General features: G+C 38.1%; 2 protein-coding genes across 2 annotated transcripts; one reads left to right on the plus strand and one right to left on the minus strand.

The window, feature by feature from the left end:
• Positions 1-345: 345 nt before the first annotated feature.
• On the plus strand, positions 346-4,232 carry LOC126624426 (transcription factor bHLH62-like). The gene is made up of 8 exons (XM_050293486.1): positions 346-1,609; positions 2,117-2,344; positions 2,440-2,505; positions 2,675-2,743; positions 2,876-2,947; positions 3,033-3,236; positions 3,429-3,513; positions 3,621-4,232. The coding sequence occupies exons 1-8, from the start codon at positions 665-667 to the stop codon at positions 3,656-3,658; spliced, it is 1,707 nt and encodes a 568-aa protein (XP_050149443.1). The 5' UTR covers positions 346-664; the 3' UTR covers positions 3,659-4,232.
• A 14,866-nt stretch (positions 4,233-19,098) lies between these two features.
• On the minus strand, positions 19,099-21,323 carry LOC126622718 (uncharacterized). Its single transcript, XM_050291451.1, has 3 exons — positions 21,125-21,323; positions 19,221-19,571; positions 19,099-19,178 (listed from the first exon to the last, which is right to left on the minus strand). Exons 1-3 carry the CDS (start codon positions 21,321-21,323, stop codon positions 19,099-19,101), a joined length of 630 nt encoding a protein of 209 aa, XP_050147408.1.
• Positions 21,324-24,384: the final 3,061 nt, after the last annotated feature.

The following is a 24,384-nucleotide window of genomic DNA, read 5'->3' on the forward strand; positions in this document are numbered from 1 at the left end:
TATCTTCGCTTGTAAGTATGAAGTCTTAGATTCGATTCTCGCTAATAGCGAAGTTGAACCACATTATTGTGGCAAGTCCATTGTAAAGCTTAGCCCACTCCTCCACATCCTTAAGATATTATCGCTTGTTAAAAAAAAAAAAAATTGGAAATTTTAACAAAAAGCTTCCGATATTGTTCACTCTAACGAAAAACCACATTTTTACACTAAAACGTCAATCATGGTACTATTCACTTTACCCTTTATTTTATCATTATCGTTAAAACTCAAAATTTTCAAATCATTTTCATTATTTTTCCTTTTTCTTTTTCCTCTCCCTCCCCTCTTTCCCCTATTTAACTTCTCCACCCCACAACCGACCCCCTTCCCCTTCTCCTCCTTCCTTCTCTTTTTTCTTTCTGCTTCTCTTTCTTTTTCTGTCTCTCTGCTTTTGCTTAAGCTTTTTACACACCAAACCATTCACTCATTACTCTCCTTCTCTCTTCCACAATCATATATATCCAAACCCCACATTCTTATCTCCACACCCAAATTTTTACTTCCTCTGCTTCCCTTTCCGAAACCACCTCGCCGGCTTTCTGAAAAACCTGAAAAAGAACAATCTTTTGCAGCTGCAACATTATAAAGTTCCAGTCTTTGGATACCAATTGACAAATTGACGATCATGGAGAATGATTTTTTCCTAAATGCCGGAATCCCACCTCCGCTTCACTTTGAACAAGCATCCTCAATGCCGGCATGGCGGTCTTCTTTCTCGACGGCCATAGACATCCAGTCCTCTACCGCGGACCGGAATTGCTCTTTGGAGCAGTCCCCAGACTGCTTCTACAATCCCAACTGGGTCAACAAGTCAACCAACCAGAACATCCACTTCGAATCAGCCCTGAGTCCAATGGTCTCATCTCCGGCGGCGTCCAATTCCAATATCTCGAACGAGAGCTTCATGATCAGAGAACTGATTGGAAAGCTCGGAAACATCAGAGGCACCGGCGAAATCTCGCCGCATTCCGAGTCGTTGCTGGGAATTCAAAATTCTTACATGGGTAGAAATGGAAATGCAAGTGCCAACACTTCAAGCTACAGCACTCCGTTGAACTCGCCGCCCAAACTAAGGCTCCCCGTTGCGGATCACCATTTGAAGAAAGAAAACCTACCTAGTTTGGGAAACTCCATGGCCTTGAAATCCAGCGTGGCCGAGTTCTCAGCCGACCCTGGATTCGCCGAGAGGGCAGCAAAGTTTTCGTGTTTCGGGAGCAGGAGCTTCAATGGTAGAACGCCACAGCTAGGAATGAACAATAACAACAGTACTGAACAACCGCCGTTTCGATCCCATCCCGCCGCGAAAAATGGCGGCAAGCTTCCTCGTGTTTCGAGCAGTCCGTCGCTGAAGGCACTCGGATCTCAAACGAGTATGCAGGAAAAGATGAGTGCTCTGCTGCAGGATAGGAGTGAGTTCCCCATTTCCCGAGAGGAATCGACGATTTCTGAGCAGAATCCAAATGGGGAGACCAATTCCATGGATTTGAATTCTAGGAAAAGAAAATCAGTTTCCAAGGGAAAAGCAAAGGATCCTCCTCCTCCAATATCCCCATCTCCAACTTCCACAAAGGTACATACAACCATACATACATCCCCAATTTCTATTAACTTTCACTTGACAAAATGATATTCTAAATTATGAGGTTGAAATTCGAACTCAGAGCAAAAAATTGAGCTGGGAACATTGACGTGATCAAGTGATCTAAACTTATTTTTTGGATCATTTTAATTATGATAAAGTAGTTCACTTTTTGATAATGTTAGATAGATTAAATTTTAAACCAAAGTTTGTAAATCAAATGATGTGATTTTTGATAATTGGATTATTACTTAAGTGTTGATTAACGTATTTATTTTTTATTTGGTGACTTGTGAATTTGGTTTAAAAATTTGGTCAACCTAACATTACCCTCACTTTTTTTTCTTCTATTCTCAACCCGAAAAGTGAGATTCGTACTAAGAGTGCAAAGTATGGGCGCACTGACGTGACCGATTGGCTTAAATTCAATTTTCGACTTTGAGTTTGTGCATCAATTTAGTTAAAGCAATTAACTTTTTTTTTTTCATTTGCACACAGGGGACTGAAGCTGATGAAAATTCGAATGCAAAGAGATGCAAGCCAAGTGAAAACAATGGGAATGACCAAAATGGCTCTGTGAAAGCAGAGGAGGATGCAAAGGGAAGCACTAGTTCTGATGAGAAGCAAACCAAGACTGGTCCAAAGCCACCTGAGCCTCCCAAGGATTATATTCATGTAAGAGCAAGAAGGGGTCAAGCAACTGATAGCCATAGCCTTGCTGAAAGGGTAAGAATTATGGGCTGAGTTTTAATTAAATTAATTCCCTCCATTTTAATGTCAAGCTTTGTTGTGACATGGGTTTTGTGGTGCAATTTTGATAGGTAAGAAGAGAAAAAATTAGTGAAAGAATGAAGCTTCTTCAAGATCTTGTGCCGAATTGCAACAAGGTATGCGTTAAATACTGAGTTATAATATTCTAAACCATTTTAATTGACAAAGAAATTTAATTAGGGGGCTGAGCCATAACCTTAACACACGAAAAGCTTTTAACTTTTTAAAATGCATGAATGTGCCACTTTCACTAACGTGACTTCGATTCTTTTTGGCTTTTTTTAGGTGACTGGAAAAGCACTTATGCTTGATGAGATTATTAATTATGTGCAGTCATTACAACGCCAAGTCGAGGTAAAAAATTTGACATTTTACTAATAAGAAAAGTCAACACAGATTTCAAATTGTAAATTTGCAGTTCAGAATGTAGCTTCCTTGTTATTACTCTAACCGGTTATATTTGCATGTTTTTTTTTTTTTGTGCAGTTTCTCTCCATGAAGTTGTCTTCTGTGAACACCAGGCTGGATTTCAACATGGAAACCCTAATGTCAAAAGAGGTAGGTTGTAATTTATTCTCTAAGAACATAATTAAATAAATATTTTCCAACTTTTCTAAATTTAATTTTCCTTTTCTGGTTTTAGATATTTCAGCAAAACGGTGGTTTGCCACAGCATCCAATATTCCCATCAGATTCCTCGGCACAAGCCATTTATGGACACCAACGCCAGCAAAATCCAGTACTTTCTAATGGGGCTGTGGACCCCTTGGATAATACCTCACTATACCAAAGCCTTGGGATGCAATTACCTCCTCTCAGTGGTTTTAGTAGTGAACGCATTCCTCAGGTAATTAATTTTACTGTTTTACTTCAACAATATTTTAAGTTTGTCGAGGGTTAGTTAGTTGGTTGGATCAGTGTGACCATTCTTTTACCTCAAGTTCGAAGTCCCTTTCTTATGAATTAGGGTTGTTTAAGATATATATATTATCGTCTGGTAGAAAAAGTTATCTAACTCTTTCTGGTTTACTTTTTCCAGTTTGCAGCATTTGGTGAAGATGATCTACAAACCATTGTTCAGATGGGTTTTGGCCAAAATCCAACCAGGGAATCAGAATTGCATGGTAAGGAGAAAAAAAACAAAAAATTCTACCTCATATTCCAACATATAAAATTGTAATAAATAGAAATTGCCATGGTAATTTTTTTTTTTTTTTTTAACATGATGCAGGTTCAAATCAAGTATCCCACATGAAAATTGAGCTCTGACCGTCAGTCCTTCATAATGTGGACAGGGGGGATGTTGTTGTAAATACAAGATATAAAAAATGTTTGAAGATTTGCATGCACTGTGCTGATACTGAGCCTTTTATCATTTGCTTGGTACCAAACCCTTTACGTCTATTCTATTAAAGGAGAAAATATTTGGTAGGGTTGCATGATTAGAGCAACTCTCACGCTGAATGGAACCGCATGAGATTAGATGAGATTAAAATACAAGAAAATCTCATAGAGGTGCCTTAAAGGATGAAGTGGTCGGGATATCCCTACATAAGATTTTCTCCAATTGAAGAGAGCCATTATTTTTTCTTCCTTCATTTCATCTTCATTTACTCAATGTAATTTTCTTTGTTCTAATTTTTTCTCCCTTTTGGGGAGGGCCTTTTGTATCCACTGTAAAATCCCAGAAGCAATTTCTGTAAGATAACAATGCTAATTAATTAATTAGATGAGAGAGCTTTGTAATCATTTCAAGGAGAATTTTGTAATTTTCCACAAAAGTCATGTCAATTATTGATCACAGTGAAATTTGCATAATCTTTTGGATTTGATTCTGATTAAACTTGGGTTGTAACCAGCTGTATGAGTGGGGTCTCTTGCTGTCCAAGAAAGTCTAATTTGAATGATTAAGACAATTGGTTATAATCTTGAGCTGGGGTCAACCATGATTTCTGCCATCTTTTGAGCTCCGGTAATTTTCACAGATTATCCAAAAACAGAAGCTTCTGTTCTCTTTTTACTGCTCAGAATAAAAAATAAAAATAAAATAAAAAAATAAAAAAATAAAAAATAAAAAATAAAAATATGAGCAGAGAGGTTAGAGGTTAGAACCACTCCGTTAAAAATGTTTAGATTTTTAGATTTTTGTTTTTTACAGTATACAACAGTACACAAAACATCAAAAGAATCTCAGGTTGGCAGCGGTGAGATTCTGACTTAGGCCCAATGAATCAAAGGAGCTTTACAATCTTCACCCACTTTTTAAATTTTATAGTATAATTAAGAAAATAAAGAAAAAGGGCAATGTAGTGGAGTTCAGGTTTGGAAAGATGCCCTTTAGAATTATGCTAATCTTTTTTGTCTAAGAGGTGGTTAGTAAAAATCCAAGTTTAGGGTTAAGCAAAAGATTTGTGCATTGCAGCCTTATCGTTTATTTTAATTGAGGGGGTCTATTATTGGTCTGCAGATTAGTGTAATTTAAATTATAATTACCAGAAAAAAAAGATGCTTTTGGTTTGGTGGTTTGTGTGGTGCATAGCATTGTTAACAGTTGCATAACATATTATATAATTTGCAATGATAGGCGAATAAATAATTACGATTAGAAAATTGTACCCTGACAGTTTTGTCTCCATGAAATTCAAGGCCAATTACATGCAGACGTGTATGCGATTGATATTGTTTTTCTTATCTTTTTTCATTTTTCTTTGTCAGCTTCTTTGATTCTCTTTTGGATTTATTTCCTCGAATGCTTGCTTGCTTGAGGTGGTCTTTTCTGATTAATCTTTGGTTCCCCATGTTTTGCTAATGAGTCTGATCGAGATGGACAAACTCAGAAAATGACAAGGAAAAAAAGATTGTAACTTGACATGGACTTTGGCCAGTTTAGACTTCGCTGGCACCCAATTTCAGTGTTGTGACTGTTGCTATAGTTAATAAGTTAAAATTCTAAACCTTGACAATGGCTTGGTTCAATGTTTATGAAGTGTGATCCTAAGGAAAAGTCGCACTTAGTTTAATTTGTTACATGAGAAATGCTAATAACAGACTCTCATGCATGCACTTGTACATGATTAATTATCGATTTTGAATTTTTGTATTTTATAATGCACCAATTAGTAATATATTTATACATTACAGACGATTATTGCCATAACATTTCTTACATATGTAGACACAATTAATTGTCAATTGTTGATAATAGTGAGTCTCACAATACATTAACAACTAACTGCGTGTGGCTAGTGTCATTAGCATAATTCTTGTTAGGCATATGATTTTGCCACGTAAGGAGCCAAGTGTCATTAGCATGATTCTTGCTTATATACATATGCATAATTAGTTGCCATCTGTCGCTTGAAGTGAATCTCACAATGTTTGTACCAAGCGAGTTGTTGGAAAAAAAAAATCTCTGGGTGGTACGTCATAATCAAATCCTGAAATCTATGCCCTTAATGGAAGGAAAAAGTTTTAGGTCTCCGCCAGATATATCTAGCTTACCCTCTGGATTTTACAAAAACCAAGGGAAATGAGAGACCCTACCCTAGCTAACTCCTCACCTATAGTCTAGAAAGAATGTTTGGAGAGATTTCAAGTCTCAAGGACAGTGGGTGGCTTAAGGTCAATTATGCAGTAGGGTGACCCATTAGGATTAGGGTAAGTGCCCCACTAACAAAGTTATCGCTATTAAAATCACCCATTTCTCATTAGGGTTTTTTTTACCTTTAGTTGGCCATTGGTGGTTTTTGCTTTTGTTGGGGAGAAAGAAAGAAATTGACAACCATCATTTGCTTCACCAAACATTTGCATTTGCAGTATAATTTCATGCTTTCCAACTGTAAGCGTGTTTGTCTCTCTTTTTCACATGCATTATAAAGAGGTTCTTGCTTCTTGCTACAAATTACACATTAATCAACGAAACCAAAAGCATCTTATGCCATTTCCCTTTCATGAAATCTAGCGAAGAAAGTATAATATAGATTTAAGTGTCACAATCGCACCTCATTTTCTTTCACTTAGAATGATGGACATTTTTTGTCATGGGCAAAGTATTAAGCCCCAAATGTCAAACAACAAACTCATAGAAAACTTCCAACCTCTTTGCTTTTAAAAAAAAAAAAAAAAAACACACGACCCCTTTTCTTGTCCGACTTTATAAAACTTTTTTCACTTGCTTTCACTTTGTGTTTTTTAAATTATTTCTTTCCTTGGCACTTTCACAAAGTTTTTGTTGATTAATTAAGCGATATTCTAATATACTCTAATTTATGTAAAAGAGATTTCATTTTGAGGGCAACGAGACATGTACATTGTTCAAACCAACTAGCGTAACTTGTTAAAGATAAGATAAAAGAATATGAAGCGTGAAACTCCAAACAATATGTAGTGATTTAAGAAAAGAGAAAAGTTATAGTTAAACTCTTATTATGGATGCGTATCTCTGAAATCCTCACTTCTTAACACTTAATTGAAATCCAAAACAAAACCCTATATAATGATCAAGTAAAAAAAATCACTTCACTCCGAATTGAATAATTCCAACTTTAAAGTGAAGATTGTAAAAGTGGAATTCACATACTATGGGACTTATTACCTTCATTCCAGTTATGATTAGGCATTAACCAAATGAATGCAGGATTAATTGGATAAATAATCCTCATGATTATAGAGTATTCAGAATAGACTTCATGGTTAAAAATTACGAATTAAACACTTAGGCTCGTTTGGTGGGCTGGATAAGATAAGTTGTGAGCAATTAAAAAATGGATTTGAGTACAGTTCCTTGTTTTTTACGACAAAATGTGAGACAAACATGATTGGTTATGAATTTGCAATAGAGTAAGTTAACTAACCTATTCTTATACATAGGTTACAAATCTTGTCTTACAAATTCCTACCAATCTAATCCTATCCAAAAGACACAATCTCATCTAGCCCACCAAACAGGCTTTAAAGGTTGAGTCAGTTATGGATTAAGCTCACATTGGAGTCTCTGTTAAGTCTCCGTCAACATACAAGGTTAAATTAGTCAGTTAACCTCTGTTAGCCTATTTAAGATAGTGAGGTAGTAGCTGCATCAGTACCCACCCGACCTCCTGTCGTCGAGCTTTACCGGAGCACATGTCGCGTTGGAATTGCAGTGGAATTAAACAAAATGAGGCAGTCATTGCGCGAAGATGGACAATTCCGGACGCGAGTTTCATGTCTGGCAGAAAAGGCCGGCTTTTTGACTGATTTTTCCAATTCCGGGTCCGCATGTGGGTGTGCAAGAGCTTGAGTTTTCATCTTTGGGTATGGCGGCTATGGAATCTTTTTTTTTTTTTTTGAAAGCTGCGGCATATATTTCAAAAGGACAAAGTTCATGGGAACCAGTACAAAAGAGCTGGGTGTTAACACCAGCAGTGAGTTCAAAACCAAAACAAAGGGCTGGAAAAAGAAACCAGCACAAAACACCATTAATTACTACTTTCAGACAGTAGGAGATCAAGAATAACATCTGGTGGTTCCTCGAACCATGCACGATCACATGAGGATGAGAGAGCGGAACATGCAAGACGGTGAGCAGCCTCGTTTCGTTGGCAACAAGCGTGGGCAATAGAAGCTCCAGTGATCTCAGTCAACATAACCTTCGAATCTTCGACGATATGCCCAATAAGAGACATGTAGGGGAAGATCGAATTTAATGCTGATGTGATCTGGAGTGAATCAGACTCATAAAATTTTGTAATTTGGATGTGTTTAATCATCTTCAATTGGGTGATGGACAACAATCATCAACTTCAAACAATAAAATCGGTTGATAACAGTGGAATGACTAAATTAGCTTGTGCCTGACGGAGACTTTGACGAAATTTTAATCTTGAGCTCAATTGCTAACTCACTCTACCAAAATGATTTAAATTTTATCTTTTTTTGTCACGTGGTTATCATTGATGACTCTATCACCACGGAGACTAATTGTCCAATTTGGCCTCCAAATGAATAACTCTAAATAAATCAAGGTTATCATCAACTTTGAATGATAAAATGGGTTGATAAGGTTGAAATGACTAACCTAGCTTGTGCTTGAAGGAGACTTTGACAAAAAATTTAATTTTGAGCTCAATTGCTAACAAACTCTACCAAAAGGATTTAAATTCTGGCTTTTTTTGGCCACAGAGCTATCATCCGATCCGATGACGCTATCACCACAAAAAGACTATTTGTTCAATTTATCCCCCAAATGAATAACTCAAAAACAAATCAGAAGTTTGGGCCCTATCAGAAGTTGGGTTATAAGATTACAACTGGTGTCTAGTTAGGCCGAGAAACCCAATCAAGTTTGGGTTGGAGTAGTTCAGCACTGCCATAAAAGGCTTTTGGATTCATTAATCCTTAGTCTTCTACAGCCGGGCCTATTCAGATAGTTCGATTTCGGATTCAGCCCCAATTTGATCAGAGACTTGGGCATTGTAAGATCCAGGAAGAAACAAAGCTTCTGTGGGTCTTGGCCTTAGCTTAGTTACTAGTGCTTTATTGCCAATGCAGATTTTGTAAACCAAGCCGATATTCAAAACTACTATAATCACGTAGAAATGAGGCCATCGAAACCAAATCTTGATGAAGAATCGAAATAAAGATGGGAGCTCGGACCCAATGAGAGGCTTAACAAATCCACCTCCTCTTCATCGAGATGAGAGATGCATCATACTGTGCATATTCATCTCTATTCGTTTCCCGCCCTATCAAGTGGATCAATTGCTTTAGGAATTATGCCCTTCATTGCAAAGTATTCGATTCCCAACTAATCAATTCTGAACATAAGCAATCGGTTGAATGAAGCTCGTTTACAAGAGTAGGTATGACAAAATTCAAATTGGGATTGGAGGGGTTGAGCACATCCAATTCCCAACTAATCTATTTCAAGCATAAGCAATCAATCAAATGAAGCTAACTTATATAAGGAGGTCCAATAAAATTCAAATTGAAGTGCAATGAGACGGTTGCACCGTCATAACCAACTAATTTAATATGATGTTTGTGACTTGCACACGTTAAAACGGAGCCATTATTGTAAAAGAGAACAATAAAAAAACAAACACCATAGGTAAGACATAAGTTGGTAAATTAGTGAATCGAACCAAAAGGACAATTAGACAAATGACTGAAATTTTATTTTCCAACAACATCGTAAAATTTGAAAGTGAAAAAGCAGAACATGATTTCATAGTAGATAAATCATAATAACAACCACCACCAAATAAACTTGGGGGAAGACATGAACCAATAAGATTCACTACAAATGAAACTTAAATGAACCAATAAACTTGGGAGAAGACATTTTTGTACCACCTGTCCGCTACAAATGAAACTTACATGAACCAATAAGCTTCACTTAATCACTTACATTTGATAGTTGTATAAAAATGTAGTGTCACTAGCAATAAAAAGAATAGATTGTTGCAATCATATTTAGAATAGGAATGTGATTGTGTAAATCCTAGTAGATATGAGAATGTATCTTATATTCCTATTAGGAGTAGATTACCTATTAAATGTTGTAATACTAAGGGGAAAGGTTTTTACCTATCCTACTACTATAAATAAAGGCACAATGGGGTGAATCAAACACACCTCACAATTAAATCAATCTCTTTTCTCTCTAACCATAGCCGCCCCCCCCCCTCTCTCTCTCTCTCTAAACCCTAGATCGTTCAATCAAATAGGCCTACAACACGTTATCAGCACGCTTTTTCCAGAAGCTGAGGAATTGATGCATTGTAGGAGGATGCTATTATCCACCAAATTCAAAGGCTTATTCGTTTTCTGCTAATCATGTACGCTTAAAATAAAAGAAGATATTTGAAACGTCCACGAAGCATGAAAACATTCCCCATGATGCATGAACCCCTTTATGTTTATATTTTCCTTTCAATATATATATTGTATATGTTCATATATTTGTCAATATATATATTTGTTTCATGCATCGCACAATTAAATTTTTATGTGGAATTTGTGAGTCAAATTATATAAAATAAATTAGAAGCATATTTAGGGTTTTTCTAAACCCTTAGGGATTTTGAAAAAAAAAAAAGGAATTGGACATGGTGCGGCACACCACCGCACCATCACTATGGAAACAGCCACCAGGCCTCGGCTTGGAATTAACCTCGATAGGGCCTGAAGTCCCATGCCCCATCTTGCTGCCTTGGCCCATAGCCATAACACTAGTTCTTTACGGCTAGGCTTCCCGCCACCTATGCCTAAACCAATGCTAGCCTTTTGCGCTAGGCTTTGTGTGCACCCCCAGCTCGCTTCTCGAGCCTAATTTGATGGGTCTGAAGCATGTTGTCGTGCCCTCCCGTCGGCCCAAACTGAAACCCAGCTGCAGCTGGGGTTTCTCCCGCACCCCCCATGGCCTGCAGTCACTCCTGTGGCCCTTTTGGGCCTTGCCTTTTACTCAAGGCACCTAACCTAAGCCCAATTATTTTTGGGGCAATATTTTTCTACCCAACTGCTATTATTTTAGCATTCTAAATAATTTTAACTCGTATGTTAATATTATTTTGCTTCTACAATCGACCCTGGATGGCCCGATTTATTGAATTAATTAAAAGCGACTGGCAGTCCATCAATCTGATAATGAATCCAAAATTATTGACCTGAAGATCACTTTTGGCCATTAATGATTCAATAATTTATTTTTATACTTTGAACCGTCACATACTTTCGTAGTAACAAAGCTCTCACACTTGAGTTCCCGAAGAACCTCAAATCCACTATATTCAAATTAGTATATTGCATTCGATGTTTCTTGTAGGAACCTCTCATTATGAACTAATTGTTTATAAAACTAAATTGAACCTGTAGTTTCAAATTTAGTGTCTTTGAAACCCGAAGTTTTCATTCAAAACATACCATATGAAACTTGTAGTTTTCATGCATAAATTAAACCAATACATGTTTATAGAATTTGTATGTTCTACGATATATGTCTATGGCTTACCATATTACTACTCACGTCTTTCCCTCCATTTAGGGACATGTCGAACTTAAACAAGCTCGATTTCTTTGCTCTAGAAGTCTCTGGAAGAAACTATCTGCAGTGGGTTCAAGATGTGAAGCTCCATCTGATTGCAAAGGGCATTAGAGCCACTATTGAGACACCTATCGCCGACAAACCTGTTGACGAAGCTCAGAAGGCTACTGCAATGACCTTCATAGGAAGACACATCCATGATGCACTGCAAACTGAGTATCTCGCTGAGAAGGACCCATGCACCATCTCCCTTGCTCTGGCCAACCGTTTCAATCACCAGAAAGACATATACATGCCTGAAGCAAGACACATCTGGCTCTGTGAATGAATACAACTCTGAAGTTTGTAGAATCCGTTCATTGTTGAAATTTTGCAAAATGGAACTAACTGAATTAGATCTCTTGGAGAAGACCTATTTGACCTTCCATGCCACCAATATTGTCTTGCAGCAACAATATAGGGCACATAAATTCACCAAGTTTTCGGATTTGATCTCTATTTTACTTCTCGCTGAAAAGCAGAACCTGCTTTTGATGAAGAATCATGAAGCTCGACCCATTGGCTCAAACGCCGTGCTTAAAGTGCATGCGACCAATTCTAGCAGCCATAAACGACGAAAAAATCGTTGTGACCGTGGGAATGGGCGGCATGCCCAACCACGGGCCCAAGGTTAACATAGTGCCGTACCTAAGGGAAGAAATGTGACCCAGCAACATCCACCACTCGCCTCTAAGGTCCCAAACTTCAAGAATAAGGGCAAAGTTCCTGTTCAGCCCGTTTCTACTGAATTGGACATGTGATATCGTTGTGGATCAAGGGATCATTAGTCACGCGTATGCCGAGCTTCCCCTGAGGCTATGGCCAAGTATCATTCCCATGGTGAGTCTAACTTTGCACATGTGGATCATTTGGAAGATGCAACTACATCAATGGAGATATCAGATTTTCAGAAGGCGTCAACGCTTATGGATGAATAAATTAGACATTTTTAGGGTGTTTACCCCTAGTGGCCGAACCCACTAGGAGTGGCCGGCCCTACCCCCTATTTCTCTAGGTTTATGGTTTAATTTTGAACAAGTTTTCTATGTATTTGGAATAATTTGCTGGTAGATAGTGCAACCACGCACACCATCTTGCGTGAACGACACTATTTACTAACTTAATACCCAAGAAAGCTCATTTGACAACTCTCTCAGGCTCATCCAACCTGATTGAAGGATACGAAAATGCATGTATCATGTTGTCCAATGGTACAATCTTGACCCTTAAGGAGGCACTTTATTCTCCACGTTCCGGAAGAACGTTGCTGAGTTTTAGAGATATTTGAGATAATCAATATCATATTGAAACCACTGAAGATAATGGTTCTGAATTTCTTTTGTATTACTTCATACAAATATGGCCAAAAACGTATTCACGAGAAGTTGAACGTCTGCCGAGTGGGTTGTACATCACAACCATTCGCAGCATAGAAGCCCACAATATGGCCGACCCTATGCCTGAGTTCCAAGACATTTTGTTGCTTTGGCATGACCGTTTGGGACATCTTGGACGTGACATGATGCGCCGTATCCTCAAGTCTTCACACAGGCATAAGGTACATCTGTATGTTGGACTCCCACCCTGCAAAGCGTGTTCTTTAGGGAAGTTGAATACTCAACCCTCATATACAAAGATTATTCACGACCCTCCTAAGTTTCTTTGGAGGATTCATGAGACATTTGTGGACCTATCCAACCAACATGCGGACCATTTAGATATTTTATGGTGTTGGTTGATGCATCGACAAGATGGTCACATGTTTGCTTGTTGTCCACATGCAACGCCACGTTTGCTAAACTTCTAGCTCAAATCATTAAGCTAAGGGCTCACCACCCTGATTATCCAATTAAGTCAATTCGACTGGATAACGCTGGAGAGTTTATGTCACAGACTTTTGACGATTATTGCATGTCGGTAGGGATTGATGTGGAACATCATGTACCCCATGTTCACACCCAAAGCGACATGGCAGAAGCTTTCATAAAGCGCCTTCAATTGATCATTCGGACTTTGGTTATGAGAACCAAACTGCCAGTATCTGCCTAGGGCTATGCAATATTGCACACAGCTATGTTGGTCAGCATGAGGCTCACTGCTACTCAACCACATTCACCATAACAGTTGGTCACTGGATACGAGCCTGAAGTCTCGCATTTACGAATGTTTGGGTGCACCATTTATGTGCCAATAATGCCGCCGCTACGTACCAAAATGGGTCATCGAAGAAAAATGGGAATCTATGTCGGTTATGATTCGCCATCAATTGTTCGCTACTTAGAACCCTTGACAGGAGATCTTTTTATCGCATGTTTTGTGGATTGTCACTTTGATGAGATAGTCTTCCCGTCATTAGAGGGAGATAAGCATGCTAATGTTCTTGTAGAACGTCGCAAATTGTTGTGGTATGCTCCCATTACGTCTCATTTAGATCCCCGCACTGCCCAGTCTGAAACTGAGGTACGATGAATTATAGATCTTCAGAGCATTGCTCAAAGCATGCCAGATGCTTTTAATAACCTAACAAAGGTGACAAGATCACATATACCTGCTGTAAACACATCTGCAAGGATAGATGTACCCTGTGTACGTTAACAACCCGCCTGAGAAGGCCAGACTGTCCCCGAAGGTGGGGAGGCAGCACCCTCCACACAACAAGGTACATTGGCGGCTAGTTAATAATATGTTCCAATCCTAAAGTGTGGCAGACCCCTTGGTTCAAAGGATTCACAACCCCGGAAGAGGAAAATGGCACCAACTAGTGACCCTAGTTTGAATCTGACCATCGTTTACTCATCCATTCCAACGCATGAGGCTATTTTAGATTATGGTGATGCTTCAGACGAAACATGCCGGCCTCCCGAAAATCGCGAGATTTTGTTCCATTACGCAATATTGGATGAGGTTTAGAATAAGAATGAGATGATCATCAATGATATATTCACATACTCAGTAGCTATTGACATCATGCTTAACGATGACATTAAACCACGTTTTGTCGATGAATGCTGACGTAGAACCGATTGGTCAAACTGGAAAGAAGCAATTCAGGTCGAACTCGATTCACTCGTGAAACGTAAGGTCTTTGGACCTATCATTCCTACACCACCCTGCATGAAGCCCGTTGGCTATAAGTGGGTTTTCGTGAGGAAGCGTAATGAGAAGAATGAAATAGTGCGATACAAAACACGCCTCGTAACGTAAGTCTTCTCTCAGCGCCCTGTGATTGATTACGAAGAGACGTATTCCTTCATAATGGATGTTATAACATTCCATTACCTAATCAGTTTGGTAATTTCTGAAGAAAAAAAAACTGAATATGCAGCTTATGGACGTGGTAACCGCATATCTCTATGGAGATCTAGATACAGAAATTTACATGAAAGTTCCAGAATGACTTCCATTGACTGGTTCAAATAGTTTTAGACCACGAAACACTCTCTCAATTAGGTTGAGGAGGTAACTCTACGAATTAAAACAATCCGAGCGGATGTGGTATAACCATCTGAATGAATATTTGACAAGTGATGGTTACGTGAACAACAAATTATGCCCATGCGTGTTCATAAAGAAGTCACATTCCGGATTTGCAATCGTTACAGTTTATGTCGATAACATGAACCTCATTGAGACTTCCGTAGAGCTTGAGGAAATTGATGCACACTTGAAATCGGAATTTGAGATGAAGGATCTTGGAAAAACTTGATACTGTTTTGGCCTGGAGATCGAGCATTGTTCGGATGAAATTTTAGTACATCAATCGAACTACACCCAAAAGGTGTTGCGTCGTTTTAATGAGAATAAAACGAAACCTTCAAGTACACCCATGCTTGTTCGAACTTTAGAAGCTAAACGAGATCCCTTCAGTCCAAAGGAGGATGAGGAAGAGATTTTGGAACCCAAAATTCCTTACCTAAGTGCAATTAAGGGTTTATTGTACTTGGCTCAGTGCACTAAACCTGACATCTCCTTCGCTGTGAATCTTTTGGCAAGATACAGCAATATGCCCACACGCAAGCACTAGAATGGTGTTAAAGACATTTTTCCCTACCTCAAGGGTACAACGGATTTGGGCTTGTTTTATACCCACGAATCTTCGAGTGTTGCCGCCCCTTATGGTCCTCAGATTGATTTTCGCCTTGTTGGTTACGCAGATGCTGGATATCTGTCTGACCCACATAGGGCACATTCTCAAACGGGTTATGTCTTTATTGTTGGAGACACTGCGATATCTTGGAGGTCTACCAATCAAATGCTAGTTGCGACTTCGTCAAACCATGTTGAGATTCTCGCCTTGCATGAAGTATCACGTGAGTGCTTTTGGCTAAGAGAAGTTATGAGACACATTCGAAAGAAGTTATGAGACACATTCGAAGCACTAGTGGTCTTACATCAGTCATTGACCTTCCTACGACGATATTTGAAGACAATGTAGCATGTATCGAGTAGTTGAAAAATGGATACATCAAGGGAGACAATACCAAGCACATAGCACCAAAGTTTATTTACTCAAACCAGCAGTAAATCCGTTCCCAGGACAACTTGGCCGATTTTTCCACCAAGTCATTACCCAAGTCTACTTTTCAGAAGCTCGTCCAAGGAATCGGTATGTGTAAATTATTTGAGTTGAATTGCTTGTAGTTCTCTTATTTAGAAGTTATGTCTAACTTAGGGGGGTATCTAGAAGCATACTCACATGATCTTAATGTACTCTTTTTCCTATGATTATGAGCATTTTTCCCACTGGGTTTTTTCTACCTAACGATGTTTTAATGAGGCACCCATCCTGGGATGATCATACTCCGTTGAGTTCACTACTTACATCCTATTTGCAGTTTGTTTAAAGACATTATGCTTACTTTTCACTTTTCTCTTTAGTCTATGGGTTTTCCCCATGCCTTGGGTTTTACCATAGCAAGGTTTGTGAGTTTTACTACAAATGCATACTTCACTTAAATTTGAGACTCGCGATCACCCGTTGTGCCGATGATTTCATCAACTATTCTACCTTATCTGTTGAAGATCTGATGCGATGGTTTGTTGAGTATTTACACACTCAAGGGGGAGTGTTGCAGTCATATTTAGAATAGGAATGTGATTGTGTAAATCCTAGTAGATATGAGAATGTATCTTATATTCCTATTAAGAGTAGATTACCTATTAAATGTTGTAATCCTAAAGGGAAAGGTTTTTACCTATCCTACTACTATAAATAAAGACACAATGGGGTGAATCAAACACACCTCACAATTAAATCAATCTATTTTCTCTCTAACCATAGCCGACCCCCTCTCTTTTTCTAAACCCTAGATCGTTCAATCAAATAGGCCTACAACATAGATTAATAACTTATTTTTAGTTATGACACATGTACTCTTCACCAAATTTTCACATTACCCCCCATATTCTATCCTTATCATATGCATTTTTCCTTTGTGTCCTAATTTTTCCCTACACTCTATATTATCACATTTTATCACTTGCACTCATCCTTCAACAAGAAGAAGAGAAAATTGAATTTCAAGATTAAGGGGTCAATTTTTAAGTTTTTGGATCTCTTTGCAAAGTGTTGATGCACAAAACCGGAGGTCTTGGAACAACGTAAATCTGACCGTGAATCTGCAAGAAAGTAAAGAACACAAGATGTATCTTGGTTCACCCCAATGTTTGGGCTACGTCCACACTGATGTTGATATTGTTTCTCTCTAACTGTATGTATGGATTACAAGGGTGAGGGGGAGTCCCCTAGAGAAAGAGAGAGTTTGAAAGAACTATTTATTTGTGAGGATGGGAGCTTGAGGATTGTGAGGGTGAGGAGGCCCTTTTATAGAATAAGGGCTCCTCACTTATTACATATTTGCCCCTCCATTTATTACATAATTACATTTGAGTCCCCCGAGTATTTATACGAGGTCTAAATACGGAAGCCCTAAGTATGGTACAAACAGTAGTCCCCCAAGTCTTCAGTCAAGAAAGTCTTTTGGCTGGAGACTTGAAATTCAGTCCATGTGTGGGTTGAAGTAACTAGATGTCGTTTAGAACTGATACTTGATATGAGGCAGTGCTCAATCTGAAATGATGCTCAACTAGAAGTAGAACATGTTGCGAGGCTGCTCGGTTTGTGGCTTATATTGCCTTGGTTGGCTTGGCTTGTGGCGTTGAAGGTGAGGGAGTCCCTTTTATAGAATAAGGGTTCTCTCCTCAATACATAAATGATGGGCTAGAGTTGATGCTCGTGATGAGGCGGTTGCTCAGTAGGCGGCAATGATCTCTAATAATGGTGAGGGAGTCTCTTTTATAGAATAAGGACTTGCTCCTCAATACATAAATGATGGGCTAGAGTTGATGCTCGCGGCGAGGTGGTTGCTAAGCAGGCAGCCATGCACTCTAATGATGGTGAGGGAGTCATTTTTATAAATAAGGGCTCGCTCCTCAATACATGAATAATGGGTGCTCTCTAATGAAAATGAGGGAGTCCCTTTTATAGAATAAGGGTTCGCTCCTTAGTACATAAATAATGGGCTAAGTCCTCCAAGTATTTTTCATGAGGCCCAGTTGCGGAAGCCCAATATATGGTACATAGTGTAGTCCCTCAAGTCTTCAATCAAGAGAGTTTGTTGGCTGGAGACTTCAAATTCAATCCATGTATGGGCTGAAGTGGCGGTTGTTCGGAGGCGGTTTTTGTATAACATGCACTGAAACTTTGTAGGGGAAGCTTTGAAAATGAAGCTTTGAAGTTGGAGCTTTTTGTAAATGTAGCTTTTGAAGTTGGCTTTTGAAGCTGGAGCTCTGTAAATGAAGTTTTCGAAGCTGATTGACATGAGTGATGCTCATGAATGTTTATGTTGATTGACATGAGTGATGCTCATGGATGTTGATATGAGTGATGCTCATGAATGTTGACATGAATGATGGTCATGAATGTTTATGTATGATTGACATGAGTGATGCTTATGAATGTTTATGTATGATTGACATGAGTGATGCTCATGTATAATTTTGGAGTACTAGACGTACTTTTGCTCACCTAGTGGATGATAATAGCGGTAAGCTATCGAATAATTTTGGAGTACTAGGCGTACTTTTAATCACCTAGTGGGTGATAATAGCGATAGGCTGCCGAATAATTTTGGAGTACTGGGGGTACTTTTGATCACCTGGTTGGTAATAATACTGGCAGGCTACCGAATAATTTTTTGTACTACGAAACGTACTTTTGATCACCTAGTTGGTGATAGTAGAGGGCCTGGCTCTTTTGGGCATATGGATCTTTGCCCTCCACATAACATTCCAGCCCATTATTTTGGGCTTGCCGTTTTTATTTATTTATTTAATTACCCTTTGATGGGGTTTATATAGATGTCTCCGAAAGATAAGAAAAATAAATCACATGTTTTCAGCATGTTGATGGGCATCTTTTGGTCCAACAGAAAGTGGAGATGGGGAACCTTGGTGGGCATCTTCTTATCTTTAATCATGTTATCCCGTGGGATAGTGGAATAGTGGAGCATCTTCTTTTCGGTTTTTCCTTTTCTGCTTTGTTTTTGCTTTTACTTTCTCTTTTCCACCGCACCTCTCTCTGTCCACCATGTTGTTTTGTAAGGTCATCTTTTGATTTTCTTGATCTCCCCGCTCATTCTCTGTCCACTTATTCTCTATGGCCTTGGAGACCATCTGGCTTTAAGCTTTTAATTGCCACTGTAATCCTTGACTCGGGTTTCGTTGGCCCTGTCCCATTTTATCTACAACACGTACTTTTTATTGACCCACCTTTCCCTTTGGAGCAACCCTCCTTGCGCTCCATGAGCTCTGAGAAAATTTGCAGGAGGGTCCTACCGCGGTCGAGGAATGTGCAATGGTCACGGTACGCGTTGACGATCTTCACATTGATGACGAACCCAAATGGGTCCGGGATGTAGCTGAAGATGAGCTCGGAGTCGGAGTACTCTGAGTGCTGGATGGGGTTCTTCGTCTTCCCTGATGGCATGATGATTTGTTTCAGCCGGATGGAATCTCCACCTCTGGGTTCTAAGGACCCTTTAGGAAACCATTGAATTGTGGGGTAGCCGGAAACTCCATACTTGCCACAAATGCCCTTGTGCTTATCACAATCAACCTTTGCTATTAAAATCGATTTTTGTAATACCCCGAAAAATTAAATATATGAATTATATATTCATAATTATGCATATGTGGAGAAAATCGAAAATAAATCGATTTATGATTATGAAGAATTTAATCGAGAACTTTTACAGTTGTGTTTCCGGAAATTATATTAATCAACGTATTTGTATTATTGAGCTTTTATATGATTTTTCAAGAATTTATAATAATTTGTGTAAGTTTAGTTTTAAATTAAATTAGTTACGAGGTTTAAAGTTTGGACCTTAATTATTTAAAATACGTAGACCTTTCGAGGTCAAAATTTATATTTTTGAATAGAGCTCGACCTCACGAATGCGTAGGCGCAAACCGTTCGTGAAACAAAGTTAGAACGAAGAAGTTATTAACGTTTAAAGTCGGGGATAAAATGGTAAATTTATCATTTCTAGAATGCTCAAGATTTTTGGAGCCAAATCTGGAAGGCCACGTGTGTGGCCCAGATTAAAAGTAAGAAAGGTTAAGCGGTGGAGATGGAAGATAAAGGAGGGAAATGAGGGAGAGAAGGGCCAATCAGAAAAGGGGGAGAGAGAGAGTAACCAATGACAGAAGAGAGAAAGGAGGGGAAAGGAGGGGAAAGAAGTACACAGGATCCTTCGACCCGGTTCTATATCATCAACCCGACCTGGCTTCCTCCACCTCTTCCGGTGGCTTTTCGTCGGATTTTTTGATGAATTATACTACCAAACCATCTTAAAAAGATTCCATGACCTCCCCTTGACTGATTCTATCACAAATTAGATAGATATTGGCTCTGAAAATGTGCAAAACCACACAGGGGGTACGCGAGTTCATTGTTGCGATCCATCAAATCTGAAGCAAACTCTCCCAATTTCCACCACCCATATGTTCCTTAATAACCTAGGAATAAATCCCAAACACGTTTTAGGGCATCAGAGCTGCTATAGAGTCGAATCAAGAACACCCATTTCTAGGGTTCCCGACGGATTCGAGGCAAATTGGAGCATTTCCGAGCTAAATTACCCTTGGTCATAGGTATGAAAGTTACTCTATGCATTGAGATCTTCATTCCTGTAATTTTTGGTAATTTTTAGAAATAGTTGAGTTTCCGGCGAGTCGGGGCGGCCGACCGCCAATTGCGGCGGGGGGTGCGGCGACACATGGCCAGGAAGTCGACTATTGCTCTTTATGAAAATTTTGTCATTCAAATTATGTCTTCAAGATCAAAATTGTTGTGGTTTGAATATTATTACGATTTTGGTATATGCTGGATTAAAGGAATATTTTCGGATTTGGTTTAAATTTTGAAGTTTTGAACTACGAAAGGCTTGATCCTTGTTGAGGGTACGTAGGCAATCTAACGAGACGTTAGATGCAGCCATAAAATAAATGTGTTTAAATATTCGAGAATTAGTATATAGATGGAAATTGATCCAAGAGAAGAAAAATAAATTAGCTATGTTTTTAGGTTGGGCCTACCATAATTATTTTTCCAAAATATACAAATATTTCGGGACCGGGGCGTTACAATTTTGCTTTCTTAAAACATGAACCAAGCTTCTCATACTCCGGTGCAAGCTTCTTACAGTGACCACACCAAGGAGCATAGAACTCGACGAGAGTGGCGCGATCTTGACCGACCTCCTTCTCGAAGTTGTCCTTCGTGAGCGCAACAACGTCGTCTGTGAAGGCCGACGAGGCAAGGAGCAGGGCTTGGGCTCCGAAAGCGAACAGAGTCTTCGAGCTCGCCATCGTTTGAAACCTTCTGAAGAGAGCTCACCATAATTTCAAACTTTCAAACTTTCTGCGAAGGCTAATTTTTTTGGATTGGGGAATCTCCCCTCCCCCTCCTCTGTCATGAAAAGAGTGATTGTAACTGACAAATGATGGTATAGAGAGAGAGAGATCTGGTCTTAAGAAAAGGAAAAAGAATAAGGACCTTAAAAAAGAAAAAAGAAAAAATCTTTGGGGCTCGTTTATGAGCAAAGACCGAGAGAGAAAGAAAGAGAGAAGAGATGACATGGTGGCTTTGTGTTTATGGGGGTTTTCTGGAAAAGCCCAAGGAGGTTCTGAGTTTCTGCATATTCACGGCGGAGGTGAAAAAATGAAAGAGAACTGACACAACTTTTCGTATCGATTCCCACAGACGGCACCAAATGTTGATGCACAAAACTGGAGGTTTTGGAACAATGTAAATTCGACCGTGAATCTGCAAGAAAGTAAAGATCACAAGATGTATCGTGGTTCACCACAATGTTTGGGCTACGTTCACACTGATGTTGATATTGTTTCTCTCTAACTGTATGTATGAATTACAAGGGTGAAGGGGAGTCCCCCAGAGAAAGAGAGAGTTTGAGAGAGCTCTCTATTTGTGAGGATGAGAGCTTGAGGATTGTGAGGGTGATGAGGCCCTTTTATAGAATAAGGGCTCCTCACTTATTATATATTTGCCTCTCCATTTATTACATAATTACATTTGAGTCCCCCGAGTATTTATACGAGGTCTAAATACGGATGCCCTAAGTATGGTACAAACACAAAGATTGTTCAAAAGACTAAAATTAACGACTATTTAACTTATTTGACGATAAAGGGTAAAGTGAATATTGAAGAAGAGTGCATGTGACATTCAGGAATCATTTGATAATAAATTGGTAAGAATAAGCCTTATATTAATTATACAACGTGACAATGTTTATGAATTAATCAGTTGATTATAAATTGGTACACATGCCACAAAAGATGCAGATATGAAAATGAAGGTGAAATGTCACTCACAACAAACTATACACTACAAAATTTTAAGGAAAACTTAGGCCTGGCAAACGGGTCATGTCTGTCGTGTTCGTGTCGTTTTTGTGTAACACCTGTTATCTTAACGGGTCGTGTTGTGTCACACCTATTATCTTAACGGGTCCTTAACAGGTCGGGTCACTTTACCCAACGGATAAAGTGACCCAACCCGTTATGACCCGTTAAGAAAAATATAAATTTTCTTAAATTTGCACATACCACACATTACCACATAAATATTACTTTAAAACATTTAAACATATTTGTCATTTAAGTACTACATCTACACTCGAAAATAAGAGCTTAATAAAAAAACAAGTTTGACGGTTGTGATCTCGAAGCATATACAAACCAGTTTGTGATTTTTGGCATATTTGATTTCGAAGCATATACAAACAAGTTTGACGGTTGGATCGTTAAAATTAGTTTCATAGAATTCGTATCCCATCAAAACGATATATTCACTAACACTTAAAGTTTATTTATACTTTCATTAAGTATAACATAAGATTTTGTGGTATCCATTTGTGTAAATATTTTAAATTGACGATCAAATTCATTCATTGTATTCGTATAGGTTCAAGGAGTGTAGTTGTAAAAAATCATCAAAATCGGAGTTAAAATAACCGTTAAATCGTGATTTTTTGTTTTATAATTGTCGAAAAGTTTTGTCTAATTACTTTATCTCTGAATGTTTGTTTTTTGTGATTTTTGGTGTATGCGATATCGAAGCATATACAAATAAGTTTGACGGTTGGATCGTTAAAATTAGTTTCATAGAATTCGTATCCCATCAAAACGATAGATTAACTAACACTTGAGTTTATTTATACTTTCATTAAGTATAACATAAGATTTTGTGGTATCAACTTGTGTAAATATTATAAATTGACAATCAAATTCATTCATTTTATTCGTATAGGTTCAATGAGTGTAGTTGTAAAAAATCATCAAAATCGGAGTTAAAATAACCATTAAATCATGATTTTTTGTTTTATAACCGTCGAAATGTTTTGTTCATTACTTGATCTCTGAATGTTTTTTTTTTGTGATTTTTGGCGTATGCGATCTCGAAGCATATACAAACAAGTTTGACGGTTGGATCGTTGAAATTAGTTTCATAGAATTCGTATCCCATCAAAACGATAGATTCACTAACACTTAGAGTTTATTTATACTTTCATCAAGTATAACATAAGATTTTGTGGCATCCACTAGTGTAAATATTTTAAATTGAAAATCGAATTCATTCATTGTATTCATATAGAGTCAAGGAGTGTAGTTGTAAAAAATCATCAAAATCGGAGTTAAAATAATCGTTAAATCGTCATTTTTTGTTTTATAACCGTTGAAAAGTTTTGTCTCATTACTAGATCTCTAAATGTTTATTTTTTGTGATTTTTAGCGTATGCGATCTCGAAGCATATACAAACGAGTTTGCCGGTTGGATTGTTAAAATTAGTTTCATAGAATTCGTATGCCATCAAAGCCATAGATTCACTAACACTTAGAGTTTATTTATACTTTCATCAATTATAACATAAGATATTGTGGTATCCATTTATGTAAATATTTTAAATTGACGATCAAATTCATTCATTGTATTCGTATAGGGTAAAGGAGTGTAGTTGTAAAAAACTTCAAAATCGGAGTTAAAATAACCGTTAAATCGTGATTTTTTGTTTTATAACCGTAAAAAAGTTTTGTCTCATTACTTAATCTCTGAATGTTTGTTTTTTGTGATTTTTGGCGTATGCGATCTTGAAATATATACAAACAAGTTTGACAGTTGGATCGTTAAAATTAGTTTCATATAATTCGTATCCCATCAAAACGATAGATTCACTAACACTTAGAGTTTATTTATACTTTCATTAAGTATAACATAAGATTTTGTGGTATCCACTTTTGTAAATATTTTAAATTGACGATCAAATTCATTCATTGTATTCGTATAGGGTAAAGGAGTGTAGTTGTAAAAAACTTCAAAATCGAAGTTAAAATAACCGTTAAATCGTGA

The sequence above is a fragment of the Malus sylvestris genome, chromosome 5 (assembly GCF_916048215.2).
Source record: "Malus sylvestris chromosome 5, drMalSylv7.2, whole genome shotgun sequence".
Classification (NCBI taxonomy): Eukaryota; Viridiplantae; Streptophyta; class Magnoliopsida; order Rosales; family Rosaceae; genus Malus; species Malus sylvestris.